The sequence below is a fragment of the Gadus macrocephalus genome, chromosome 4 (genome assembly GCF_031168955.1).
Source record: "Gadus macrocephalus chromosome 4, ASM3116895v1".
NCBI lineage: Eukaryota > Metazoa > Chordata > Actinopteri > Gadiformes > Gadidae > Gadus > Gadus macrocephalus.
Genome location: NC_082385.1, coordinates 24,696,021 through 24,709,889, shown reverse-complemented (window position 1 = coordinate 24,709,889; position 13,869 = coordinate 24,696,021). Strand labels below are relative to the sequence as shown.

The following is a 13,869-nucleotide window of genomic DNA, read 5'->3' as shown; positions in this document are numbered from 1 at the left end:
GTGGACTTTTTCATAGGAAATGTGTGTATAAATGCAGGACTTTTAAACAGTGAAACTAGGTTACTGCAGGATCCTTACTTCATGGACCTGAATCACTTTAACTTTTTTGAACCTTGATTACAGGAATGAGTGGTGACGAGGACTTTTACGTTGTAGAGCAGCAGTAGTGGTTTGCATGTGACCTCTTGGTGTACTCTCGTAAATAAAAGCACAGCATTATGAGGGTGTTGTAGCAGCAATATCCCATAATGATCTGAAAATATAAGAACAATGCATGGTGGGAGGGGGTACTGACCCTAGCGCCAGGTATACCAGGCTCTCCGGCCCGTCCCTCGTCTCCATCTGAGCCTTTGGTCCCGGTGGAGCCAGGGCCTCCTCTCTCTCCCACGGCACCCTGCGTCCAGCCACACATCCAAACTGTTAACGGTCGCATAGTCACGGCAACCTCGGTGGTACGACAATCGGACTATCGCGGCAGATATGGTGACGTTGGTGATATTGAAACATTCTACGGTCATGGTAGTCATGATGACAGCGGTAACGCAAAACCGTTGTGGTAGTCATGACGACAAAAGTGGTAACATTCTAATGTTTAGACATCGTGGTAGTCATGGGGATGATGGTAACATTGATACGGTCTAGGTGGTCATGATGATGACATTGTGAACATTTCAACTGCCCCGGTAGTCAATGGGAGGACGGCGATACTGTCTTGATACGCTGTACATTAAATACAATACAATGCAGTACAAGAACTGATTTATTTTTATATATATAAAAATATCATGATCCAGATTCAACATTGATTCAGGAGGTCATGAATCACCCTACCTTTTGTCCAGGTAAACCGTCTACACCTGGGAATCCTCGGTTTCCTGGAGCTCCCTGTGCAACACCAAACATAACATTTCAAACATACAAAAGACATACAACAACAAATTTAAACCCCAAACATCACTCAGTCACATATTAGATCACAGAAAGATATCTAATTAACGTATTCAATATCCAGTTTGCTAAAATATGTTGAATAGAAAATAAAACATACAAATAGTTTATATGTATACACCGAAGGTGTATACACCGAAGGTGGAGAGAAAAGGCTCAATGTTCTGCAAGCCAAGGGTGTATTTCCATTCCAGCCGCTAGGGGATGCTGAACACATGCAAGCACCCACTGGTCACCAAACCACCAGCTCATTGGGGGCAGGGAGGGGTGTAGGCAAGGTGTGGACAATCAAGGGGAATCGCACTTGGACCCAGGCTTGGCTATTTACTAATATAAGACATACCTGTTGTGAACCAAATTGCATTGGGCATAACATTGAAATCCCAAAACACTTGGACCATGGACGTCATTGGTCCAAGATTGACATTCTCCATCGGTATGAATCAGAGAAATATACATTTTCTCTGATTTTTTTCATGACAATATGTGTATGAAGCAGTACTCATAGATACACAGAAAATAAATATATGAAACACTAGCAGGGTGGGATGGTTCCCATTTAAGGTTCAGGCGAACAGAAAATGGAACCAGCAACCTTGCAGCTACTCCTGCTGTCCTAAAGGGCAGCCTTTCTCACATGTATGAAAGAGCCAGGAGCCTGGGAACTTTAATTGCTAAATGAACATTACTGTCAGAACAAAGTGGGTGTGTAACGTGATTCAACATGTGAAATGTTAACCGCAAATTCTGTGGTGTGAGCAGATATCACGTATCAACAAACATGCAGAATGGTTTTAAAGGGTCCATGATCTGCTATAACTAGGGTCAGGGCTCCTGTCTCTGGGCCCTGACACATGGTTCGAGAAGTGCTGTTTTAGGTGGTAATGTGGCCCTGTGAGACCCACCGCCTCTCCTTGAGGTCCAGACGCGCCCTGCGAGCCACCGTCACCCCGGGGTCCTCTCTTTCCCTCCTCACCCATCGGCCCCAGACCCCCATGGGCCCCTGTATCACCCTGTGGGGACATCACAACACAATCGATGTATTAATGAACACTCAACTCATCAGTTAACACATCGACACAGAAACCATAGACGTCTTGCTAACCCTGTTAGATGCTTGTTAATGACTGAGTATGAGGAATCTTAGTTTCAACTATTAGGGAAGGCAAGGCAAGGCAACTTTATTTGTATAGCCCTTTTCAAACACGAGGCAGACTCGTGAAGTACTTCACATCGCCATATAGTAAAATGAAGTAATAAAATAGATAAGTCAAAGAAAACAAAGGCAAAGTTAAAAAATGCATTATAGAAAGTGCGATGTATTTGAGATTTAGCATAAGCATGAAGCTGCATGGCTAAGGTTGACCCATGACCATCTGGATTCAGATCCTTAATATCTCACCAGTTCCCCCTTCAGTCCAGGTTCCCCTTTGAACCCTGCAAGTCCGCCATCACCCTGTGAGGAAGGAAGGGGAGATCACATGACCGTTACCTTCTTCATTATCAGCATCATCATCATCTTTATCACCATCAAGTCAACAATATTATTTTGTAAACATAAAGACATACTGTGTGGAGTGTGTGTGTATTATGGCTGGTTTAGGCAGCCTCACCTGGTCCGAGTCTGATTGGACTTTGAGGCTGGGTGAGGTTCTTTAAACCAGACCACACAAGCTCCCACGCGTACCTTACTGTGTATCAAAGGAAAAATCGTTTCCTCTATGTTTTAAACCTGGACTAACCAGGATTTGATTATACTTGATGGTCATTATGGAATAATTGACAGTGATCAATGATCAAATACATTGATTTACTTTGGAATCAGGGGGTCGCAATGTTGGGTTTGATTCCCAATGCCCGCAGCCTCACCTTTAATCATCCCATAGAGCTAGATGCCTCCTAACCCTCCCTGCTGCCTAATCACATGTATATGAATGCAGTGTGATTGGCTATGGAAAAACATGGAATGCATACATAGCATCACCATTGGTTATCATTATGACTCGACTTGATAGTTTTTTGCTCTCTTATATTTTATTGTGTATTTTTAGATTTGTAAATGTCTTTATCGGTTGTGCACTTTATCTTTATCTGTTGTGCCGGTGCACTTTATCTCTTTCACCGTGGGATAGGGAGAAACATTGTTTCGATTTCTTTGTATGTTTGATGTGAAGAAATTTATAATACAGCTGAATTAAACTTTGACTTTTATTGTTTACTGCTATGGTGGGCAGTGTTCGGCGTAAATCAGGAACAGTACCAGCTGGCCATTGGGTCCAGGTACTCCTGTGGTCCCTTGGGGGCCGGGGGGCCCCACAGGTCCTGGCAGACCAACGGGCCCCTGAATGCCAGCAAGACCCTAGGAAGGAAGACCACATGTTCTTAGTATCAACAACAACAACATAACATTAGTGGATGTGTAAAAATGCTAATCAATTAAATGTATTTTAGAGTCTCAAAGAGCTTAACAGCAGACAATTTTATGATAAAAATGCCTCATGAGATGATGAGAATTATCCAGCGACACGCTTACTTATATCTACTCTGCACTCTGTCCAGTTTGTAGTTTCTAGACTAGGTTGTGCAGGAGTTTAAACATTTTTTAACGCTATGATAGTTCTAAGCAATTGCTTAACATAAACATCTGCTCAGCAACCAAATATAAGCATTCTATTATGAAATGTATTCTATTGTAATCTTGAATATGTTGTAACATAAATAATGTAGATTGTCATTGCGCTGAGAGAATGTACTTACTGTGCTGCCTCTGGAGCCGGGAGCTCCATCTTGGCCTGCGGCTCCCTGAGAACAAACAAACAAATAAGATTGCTGTCAGGTCCTGGATTCCCTACGGTCTTTACTAATGATCGGGATTGTGATTATTGTAATGATGAACGCGATAGCATGATGATTATGATCCTGATCGGAATGATCTTAAAAATTATCGGGATCTTAATAATGATCGTGATCGTAATAATCGCAATAATGAGTGTGATCGTAATAATGATGGTAATAATGATTGTGGTCCTTATGATTTAAAAAATTATAATTATTGTTATAAATAACGTGGTCTTAACAATCGTGATAATAATCATGATCGTAATGATCGTAAAAATGATCGTGTTCGTCATGATCTACATAATACTGGTGATCGTAATGAACCATAAAAGACTATTGTGATAGTAATGATTGTAATATTACTATAATGTGTTAACTATGATAGAGCGCAAACAACCCACTTGATTCCCACTCAGACCGGGTGGCCCAGCGCGACCCCCGTCTCCCCGCGGCCCCTGGGGGCCCTCACTGCCTCTTGAGCCGGTCGGCCCTTGTTGACCCTGCACCACAGGGGAGGAAGCAGACAGCAGACACAATTTAGGATCCGTTTATAAATCCTGGATAGTTTGCCAATAGTTAACGCTGAAGAACTCTATGTCTTATTGTTAAAATAATTATAGTATATAGTTCTTATAATACTAACATTATTAGTATAGTATAAGTATAGTATATTAGTATAATACTATATTATAGTGTAATATAGTATTCACAAACTGTAAAGATTGATTGGTTCCAGCACTGTTTGTACAATTGAAATTTGGAAATATTCCACAAAATGTAGTTAGTTTTACGAAGAGAGGTAAAAGTTAAGTCAAACCACTTCATAAAATTGAGACACGTTGACTGTATCTGGTGAATATATCCATGGATGCTTTGTGTGTACGCGTTGTGAGATGAGTTAGATGATATGACGTCACCTTCATTCCAGGGTTGCCGGGGAAACCTGGCATGCCAGTGATTCCAATAGGACCCTGTAGAAATGAATATATAGCGTTTTTAGAATATATTACATAATATACACAACTTTAAACATCAGATAACCATATAGAATATATGCAATGTAATGGACACATTACATTATTTTACTGAATGTGATTAGTTGTTTTTATTTCTTACCAGGGGACCTGGTTTACCAAGTTCACCGGATGGGCCACGTTTCCCCTAGAGAGCGAGAGAGAGAGAGAGAGAGAGAGAGAGAGAGAGAGAGAGAGAGAGAGAGAGAGAGAGAGAGAGAGAGAGAGAGAGTAATACAGATTTTATTAGATATTGTTGTTATGGATAAGTCAGTAGTACATGTTTTATTAGATATAAAAATACAGGTTTTATTAGACATTATAATATATACATTAAGTGAGTAATCCTTACCACAGGTCCTGTTGGTCCAATCCTGCCTCTCTCTCCTTGAAGGCCTGCGGCACCCTGGAAGTGACATTAATTTGCTTTGTAATCAATCGATAAATGGACTGAGACCATTATTAATCCAGGTTCAGGAAGGTGTTGATTGGTTAGGACATGTATTAATTTGTTCAGGTCACTATTGATTGGCTAGGACAGATATTAATTGGTTCAGTTCACTATTGATTGGCTAGGACAGGTATTAATTGGTTCAGGTCACTATTGATTGGCTAGGACAGGTATTCATTTCTTCAGGTCAATATTGATTGGTTAGGACAGGTATTAATTGGTTCAGGAAGGTATTAATTGGTTAGAACAGGTATTAATTGGTCCAGGCAGGGGTTGATTGGTTAAGACAGGTAATAATTAATATAGGAAGGTGTGAACTGGTTCGGAGGGGTATTAATTATTTCAGCTGGGTAATAATTGGTTCAAGCAGGTATTAAGAATTTAAATTGGTAAAGTTGATAATTGCACCTACCGGAGGACCTTGAGGACCCATTCCTCCAGCTGCGCCAGACGATCCCTGTATCACACACACACACACACACACACACACACACACACACACACACACACACACACACACACACACACACACACACACACACACACACACACACACACACACACACAAAAGGTTGGATTCTTGATGCGATTATCAATATAAAAGAAATTGAACAACAATTTGAACTCAATTTAGCGAACAAATTAATCTAATACGAATAGTATCTAACAACTATATCTCCATTCAGCCATCTTTCTAGCTCTCTCTCTCTATCGATCCATTATTGCTAGCGAGACTTGTTCTGACCTTTGACCCCAAGGATCCAAGTTCTCCTCTCGGGCCCACGAGACCAGCGCCACCCTGTGGAGAGGTGACGTGTACAGGTCATGTGCACAGCAATACACACACTCACGTACACACACACAAACACACACACACACACACACTTAAAGGCAGTTCACATATGTACACACAAACATGATTACACACACAAGCATACACACATACAAACACACACACCCACATAAACACTAATTTGCACACAAACCAACACACACAAACACATACACACACACTCTCACACACACACACACAAATACAGACACAAACACACACGCTCCATGTCCCCCACATACGCACGCACACAAAGACACACACACACTCCACCCCCCCTCCCCCCCCCCCCCCCACAAACACACACACACCCACATACACCCTAACACACACACAAACACACGCACACACACACACACGCATACCTTGTGGCCTTTCAAACCAGGGTGCCCAGGGAGTCCGGGGAATCCTCTTGCGCCCTAATGAGACACACAAACATTTGTCACTTCTTCCCGCCAAAACACCTTGAGGCTCATCTTGTGTAAATGTGTCTGAGCTTTCAGGGCCTTTATGCAAAAAGGCTGTGAACACACACAGGACAGAAGTATGACACAGTTGTACAGCACACCTGATTGGAATCCTGGGTCAATACAAGGTATATTAGGGCATTTAGCAGACGCTTTTATCCAAAGCGACTTACATCGGTTAATACACACATTGACACACCGACGGCAGAGTCAACCATGCAAGGCGACAGCCAGCTCGTCAGGAGCAGTTAGGGTTAGGGTAAGTGTCGTACTCAAGGACCCATCAACACTCAGCTGTGGACCGAACTAGCAACCTTTTGGACACAAGACTACTGCTCTACTTCCTGAGTTAAACCGACCCAACATTATTTCCCCCATAATTCCCTTATTCATGGGGCCTGGTGGTGGGGTCCCTGACCCACAGGTTGGGAAACACTGCTGGGACCCATTGCAGCCAACTGACTTATTCCCACATCAGGGACATGGGTGGAAGTGTTTCAGCTAACATTAGTAACATAGTTCATGTTACCATAGAGCCAGGGTTTCCCGCTAATCCCGTCATCCCAGCCGGACCAGACTCTCCCTGTAGGGAAGGAAAATATAAGGAATGTTCATCTTTAGAGGAAAGGGAATTATTTCAATCGAATCATAATCGCAATCAGCTTCATTGGCAGAGTACGCTTTACAATTGACTTGGAAGTAGTTTGAATCTGGTTAAAGATGGCTTTAGACTTGCAAGTGACCGGTTTCAAGCAGGTTTTACATTTGCGAGGAGGCAGACTCCAGTTTCAAGGTGGCTAAATACTCCAGTTCAAAGCAGGCTTGACACTTGTAAGCAGTCTGACTCTGGTTTACAGGCACGCTGAATGCCCAGACAAGCATTTTTCTGTTTGAGTGAGTCCAAAATAACGTATTGTTTAATTAACCGTCACAGTAATGGACCTTAGATGTGTATATGTGCGTTTGTGTGTAGGGGTGGGTGCCTATTGGACTTACATCTGCTCCAGGTTTCCCTTGGGGTCCATCGGGTCCTCTATGTCCACTGAGACCCTGCAGGGGGATACGGTTCACTGTCAGTTGCTAGCAAGTCCCGGGTAACGAAGTCCCTTCATTCAGTCATCAGTTGCCCGTCCTGGATCTTAGCTAGGTTTATACACTTGTGTTTGCTTGTTCCTTTGGATTGTTTGGTTTAATGGAGCTTGTTTAAATTAATATGAGGACCAAATAAGCATTTAGTTTGTTTGTTGTCTTGGATGGAGCTGTATGATGGACGTGAGCATGTTAAGCGAGTTTGTCTGGATTTTAACTGCTTTATCGATTTGAGCATTTTAGCTCGGTAGTTTGGATGATGTTAAATGGATATTAGCAGCTAACTGTGAATTCATTCTTTTTCTCTTTTTTTTTTAGAATACAAAGCAAGTCGAGGTCAAGGGGGTAGAGTTGGATTCAATATTGTGTGATTTAAAATGTGTTTAGTGCTATATTCAGATGTCGGTTTACCATGGAGCCTGGTTCTCCAGCCTCTCCTGGAATACCCTGCGCTCCGCTGGGGCCCTGGACATCAATACACCAAAAGACAATGTTCAATATGCTCAAGTATATGCTCAAGAATATAATACAATTCATTCGTCATTTATTTATGCCAAGGCCTTCCTAAAATTGTAAAAATTAAATAAAGAAGCTAAATATATGTGAGTTTCTTTTTCCTTAGAAAGACCTCAGAACCCACCTGTGGCCCAGGCGTCCCGGGAGGTCCCCTTGATCCTGGCTCACCCTGTATAAAAGATTTAAAAATAATGTGGCGGTGAACTGTGGTAGAAAGCGCTAGAAATGTAATTAATTCTGTAAAGAAACATACTATATATATATATATATATATATATATATATATATATATATATATATATGACAATGGATGATTGTGACAAAGACTATAAATCGATATTATTATATAATAGATAATAAACATTACAGATCATAAGAATTATGTTAATGTCAATCTCCTACCCTTGTTGCGGTTACCATGCCAGCCAGACTGGACTTCTCATTGAAACCTGCAGCCATCTGGGAAACCAACTGGCCCTTTAGAGAAAGATTTTAGATACAATAAGGGGATGAAAATAGTTTACCTCTTGATGCTTGCTATAATACTGAAGTACAGCATTATCTTTTTTTCTTAAACCAGAAAATAATGAGATTGAAATTATGAGAAATGTACGGATCAGAAAAATCGCACATTTCTCCCTAAGCAAAAACCTCCACCACCACATCACATCGCCATCTGGATCAGTTCTAGCGGCCCTTTTCTAATTAAAATATGTGGCTCTAGTGGTTTAATATTAATGACTTCTGATCCTGTGGTTGCAGGTTCGAGCTGCGTAGGAGGAGGTGCCAAGGACTGTTGAACCCATGTGTATGACTTACGCCGGGGTGAGTAGGCTGGCCAGGGGGTCCTGCTTGTCCAGGGTTCCCCGGGACACCTGGCTCTCCATCGAAACCTTGAGGTCCCTCTGTGCCCTGTCACACAATGAAACAAAGAACAAAACATAAGAAGTTTACACGCACACCAATAAACTGATCTTAACCGGGTTTATGGTCATCATTCAAATAATAAGGGCATGTGAAAATCTTGGTTTGTTTAAGCAATTTTTGCCCATGGATATACTATAAGAATATAAAGGTTTTCGTGTGAAATCAAACATACCCGTCTGCCCTTGAAGCCGCTGCGACCTTTGAGCCCTTGTGCTCCTTGTGGGCCCTGAATCACAAAACACAAAAGAGATCAAATCAAATGTATGTGCTTACCAACTTCTTCCGGGGTCTTAATCACAAACTTATAACTAGTTAATTTCCAGCAGTGGAAATGTTGGTTGGTTACCATCTTAAAAAATGCTATGGTTTCATGCTATGAGGCTACACTATGGTATGTTCCACACATTCATCTGATCCGTTAGCAAAGAATGGATCAAGCTAGCAATTTGCTTTTTGTTGCAGAGAGTTTTTGAGGTCTACCATGGGTCCAGGACGCCCGGGCATCCCCACCACCTGTAGATATTAACAGAGATGAGACAAGGCAAACCAAACCCACTTGGACATTAACAAACACCGAGCACACCACATTTATATCCCCACATCATCGGGGAAAATCAGCCATGGTAGGCAGTCTGATGTTTAGTGGTGTTCCTCTGCCAACCAAAAGATATATTTGGAGAAAGGCATCTACTAAATGACAACTCTGATATGGTCTAATCATTAAAGGCCCTCTATTCAACCACCAACTGTGATGTCGATAAGCCATTGAAATCCACTCTATAATGAAGTCACACGTGATGTATGAGGTCTCATACCCAGATGTATGATGGGTTAGATCAGCCAACCAGTTGGTACGGTCCACTGGGTAGGCAGGATGCATGAATTATCACATCACACATATGTGGGTGGATACCCCCACATGTGATGTCACTAAGGGGGAGATTTTGAACGGGAATGTTCTTTCTACACAATGTCACACCTGGCGGTAAAGTAGTGGACCTTTAATAACTAAATGGAAAGGGAAGGGTCTTTTATAGATTGTTCTAAAAGGTTTGCTGAATGTTTTCAAGAGTAACTTTACTTACGTAGGGGATGTCTCCTGGCTCGCCCTTCTGTCCCTGAAATCAAATTCAATAGTTATTCATCAAATAAGAAATTTTGTAACACATTTTTAAGCTTCACACAGAAACAAATAACAATAAAGGAAATTCTCATCGCCTTGAATTATTTTTATTTTATCTTACCTTGACGGTCATCATTTCTAAAATGAAGAAAAACAAGAAAGATTATTTTTGTATCACGGCAAAAAATGTATATTATGAAATACATTCCAATATTACTCTCGTCTATTCGTTGTCATTGTCAACAATAACAGCGACCCCCATTACCAACGGTGCGACGCGCGCTGGCGAAGCCTTCGCACACCGGACAGCACTCTCCGTCGGGGGTGACCACCTTGGGGCAGTGGCCCACCGGCTCGCATTGCAAGTCTTCGCACAGAGCCACGCCGCTCTCGCACACGCACACCCGGCAGGGCTCGGGCTTCCAGACGTCGTGGTGGCTGTGGACCGCGCCGTCCACCGTGCAGTTTGCAGCCAGGCTCCCCGTGTCGACTGTCGCCGGGGGAGGGAGGTGTCAACAGCTTTAATCCGCCATTTTGTTTTGTGATTTTTTGTTTTTTTGTTTTATTTTATTTTGGCTTATTAACAAAGTTATTGTTTCTTTCCTCTATGTTTATTACTAACCCCATAAAAGTAAAAAACTCACAACAATCTTTTTTTTAAGAAACAAAACATTACATTAGCTCTAAAAATATTACAAAATAATCAGTATGATAGAAGTCTATTGATTCTTCCGCAGAATTATTGTGGCATGGACGGATAAATATTTTTCTACCATAATCATGATTCATATCATAATAAGAAATATGCATTATACAATTCAATCTTAATTTCACTGCAGAATAAAAGAAAAGGCATTCAACATGATGAGGAGGAATCATGCTCACCTGTATTGTCCTCTGCACTTGGGGTTGTTGCTGCGTCTGAACACACAGGGCAGCACTGCCCCACCGGGATCTCGACAGACCTGCATTGGCTTGTGTCCTCACAGAGCACGTCCTCACAAAACACGCTCCCCGTCTCACACACACACGTCCGGCAAGGCTCCGGGTTCCACCTTTCATTGTTGGCATACAACTTGCCATTTTCCGTACACGTATCTTTGAGATACAGAATGAAAATAAACCAGGGTTAACCTCAGAAATTGTTTAGATCCAAACTTCTTTACATCCTAAACCGAATGGTTATTTATAAAGTACCCTACACATTCATAAAATACAAAAAATGAAGATTTCCATGCGTATTGTCTGTTAAGTCACTATCTATCGTTGAATGAAACAAAGGTGATTGAGCCTATAGCACGCTGAAGAAGCCCTTCCATTGCAGTATTGTGAAAGTTAGGAACTGGGTTTTTGACACTGTATTGTATTGTATATCTGGGGTTTGATTCTTTAAAATGAAACTATTGCACACTTTAGGCCAAATTTCAATGAATCATTAAATCAATCACAGTTGCAAGAAACCGCAACAGTAGCTAATGATAATATGAAGCTAAAACAGATCTTGGTAACATTCTAACACATTGACGTACAACAATAGGTTGATTGACAGGTTAGAATCAATAGGAAATGATTCTAACACACACACACCCACACACACATTAATTATCATCTCTCCCAGTTGCATCTTCGGCAACTCATATCAGCGAAAGAGATGAGTTTGTCTGAGCGATCATCCATTATTGACGGCCAAAGTTGTGGGATATCTGGTGTCTACACCACAACATGCTACAGGGCCCTGGCAACATGCCATACATAGATAAAACATCTAGAGCAGTGTCCAAAAGAGAATACCTGCCACCTGTCATTGGCGAACTGCCCCTCTCGCAGGAAAGTTTATGAAAAAATTAATTCAACACTTATATGAAAACATTAATTAACCCTGTCAAATAAAGTATACCCTTATGCTACAATGATGGTTATTCCTGTATCAACTAATGTAAATTAATTAAACAGTTGTGGTGCTGTGTGTTCTCCCCCTGTGTCGGCCACATCCCCTGTTTGTATCTGTGCTTTGCCTGCCACTCTCAACTGCTCACACCTGGCCTGCATCAGCTCATCAACTCCCCTTCAAATATACCTGGTTTCCCTGCAGTGGTCGCCAGGGGTCTCATTTATAACCGTTGCGTACGCACAAAACGGGGCTGAAATTGGCGTACGTGACTTTCCACGCCAAGGTTGTGATCTATAAAAAACCAACTTGACGGGAAAATGTGCGCAGCCCTAAGCAAACTCTGACCCATGTGTACGCATAGTTTAGAGGAAAAGGAGAATTGGCGACACAGATGGTGTGGTGGTGAACTGAAGTCAGACCAAAGAATTGTAGAGTGAGAAGAACGATTATGTTTCATCATCGCCCTTCATTAATTTAATTTCAACCCGTATCATGCGTTATATCTATGTAATCAGAATAATTTAAGTCAACTGCGTTATTTCTCAGTTATAACTCCAGAAACATCTCCTTAATTCAAAAATTCTCTATATTTAATCCCGTCACTCCATACTGTCCACTGACGGCGCGACTGTATGGAATAAAGCATCTGAGTGTCCAACATGTGTCAATAACATAATATTTTTATGTGACACTGTAAACACGTAATCAAATGTCAATTAAATCCCAAGTGTGGAAAACCAAGCCACACTCCTCATCACAATCGTTGTCCGTTACTCTTGATGCTTTTCATGACAAATCAGGCATTAAAAAGGGGTTATGTTCAAGAACATTTTTCGTGGGTGATTACAAACTGATTATCCAAGGTGTTCTCGGTCAGTCTTATTACCGTAACCCTATAAATACAGAGGTGAGCGCCGTGGTAATGCTGCACCATATGGCACTTCTGGCGGACCATGCAAATGGCAGGATTCGGAGGGAGAGGGTCTTTAGGGACCATAACGATTTGTTGGTAGGCTACATAAAAATATGTAACTTCATGTCAGACCACTTCTTTTTTAATTCTGGGACTGTGCGCTCCGTGCTACTGACAGAGTTCACTGCTGCAGCAACATGTTGCCACTCACTCTGCTTTTTGTTGTTGGCGATCCCAATCCCGTGACCGCCGAACAAAACTACTTTTCGGGCCTCCATCTCACCCACAAGTGTCTCCACTTCAACCTCCTTGAAATTTCGCTTTTTTGCTTTTCTCAGTAGGCCTACTTCTGCCGTTGTTTCCGACAAGACATAATACTTGCATCTGAGTCTGTTTTATATGCAGATCGAATTCATGAGGTCATTTGCATTGACCATTTATGGTTAAAAAGGGGCGTGTACAGGGCGGAACGTGAAGCTGATTCAGCTGCGCACACTTGTAGGCAGTCTGTGATTTATAAAGAAAAGAATGCGTACGGTGTGCGTACGCAGGGTTTTATAAATCTGAATATTTTTTGGCGCACGCAAAACTTGGCTTTTGGGCGTACGTAGGCCTACACTTTTAGTTTTAGTAGCGATCCCACGCACAGTTTTATAAATGTGACCCCAGATCATACTCGGATACATCGTGGTAGTTATTCGTACCTTGCTCCAGTATATACAATTTCCAGTAGTTCTCCTGTTGAAATCTTTGTTCTCTTTGCTTATAGTTTGTGGATCTACACCTCCAGCCTGCCTGCTTCACTCCCTCCAGCCAGATGCGCCCCACTCTCCTACCTGCCTCCTGCCTCACTCCTGGTTA

At 41.9% G+C, this 13,869-nt stretch overlaps 1 protein-coding gene across 1 annotated transcript in view; it reads right to left on the bottom strand.

Annotated features, from left to right (window-relative positions):
- LOC132456394 (collagen alpha-2(V) chain-like) overlaps positions 1-13,869 on the bottom strand; it is a 40,012-nt gene that overhangs the window by 17,770 nt on the left and 8,373 nt on the right. Inside the window, exons 3-27 of the mRNA XM_060050745.1 lie at positions 11,090-11,302; positions 10,470-10,694; positions 10,326-10,342; positions 10,167-10,199; positions 9,562-9,594; positions 9,254-9,307; positions 8,974-9,066; positions 8,557-8,631; positions 8,279-8,323; positions 8,050-8,103; positions 7,546-7,599; positions 7,079-7,132; positions 6,448-6,501; positions 5,996-6,049; positions 5,663-5,707; positions 5,152-5,205; positions 4,903-4,947; positions 4,704-4,757; positions 4,188-4,286; positions 3,706-3,750; positions 3,209-3,307; positions 2,351-2,404; positions 1,854-1,961; positions 832-885; positions 296-394 (exon numbers count right to left, since the gene is read on the bottom strand). Coding sequence (XP_059906728.1) covers positions 296-394; positions 832-885; positions 1,854-1,961; positions 2,351-2,404; positions 3,209-3,307; positions 3,706-3,750; positions 4,188-4,286; positions 4,704-4,757; positions 4,903-4,947; positions 5,152-5,205; positions 5,663-5,707; positions 5,996-6,049; positions 6,448-6,501; positions 7,079-7,132; positions 7,546-7,599; positions 8,050-8,103; positions 8,279-8,323; positions 8,557-8,631; positions 8,974-9,066; positions 9,254-9,307; positions 9,562-9,594; positions 10,167-10,199; positions 10,326-10,342; positions 10,470-10,694; positions 11,090-11,302 — 1,814 coding nt within the window. The remainder of the gene's footprint in view (positions 1-295; positions 395-831; positions 886-1,853; positions 1,962-2,350; positions 2,405-3,208; positions 3,308-3,705; positions 3,751-4,187; positions 4,287-4,703; positions 4,758-4,902; positions 4,948-5,151; positions 5,206-5,662; positions 5,708-5,995; positions 6,050-6,447; positions 6,502-7,078; positions 7,133-7,545; positions 7,600-8,049; positions 8,104-8,278; positions 8,324-8,556; positions 8,632-8,973; positions 9,067-9,253; positions 9,308-9,561; positions 9,595-10,166; positions 10,200-10,325; positions 10,343-10,469; positions 10,695-11,089; positions 11,303-13,869) is intronic.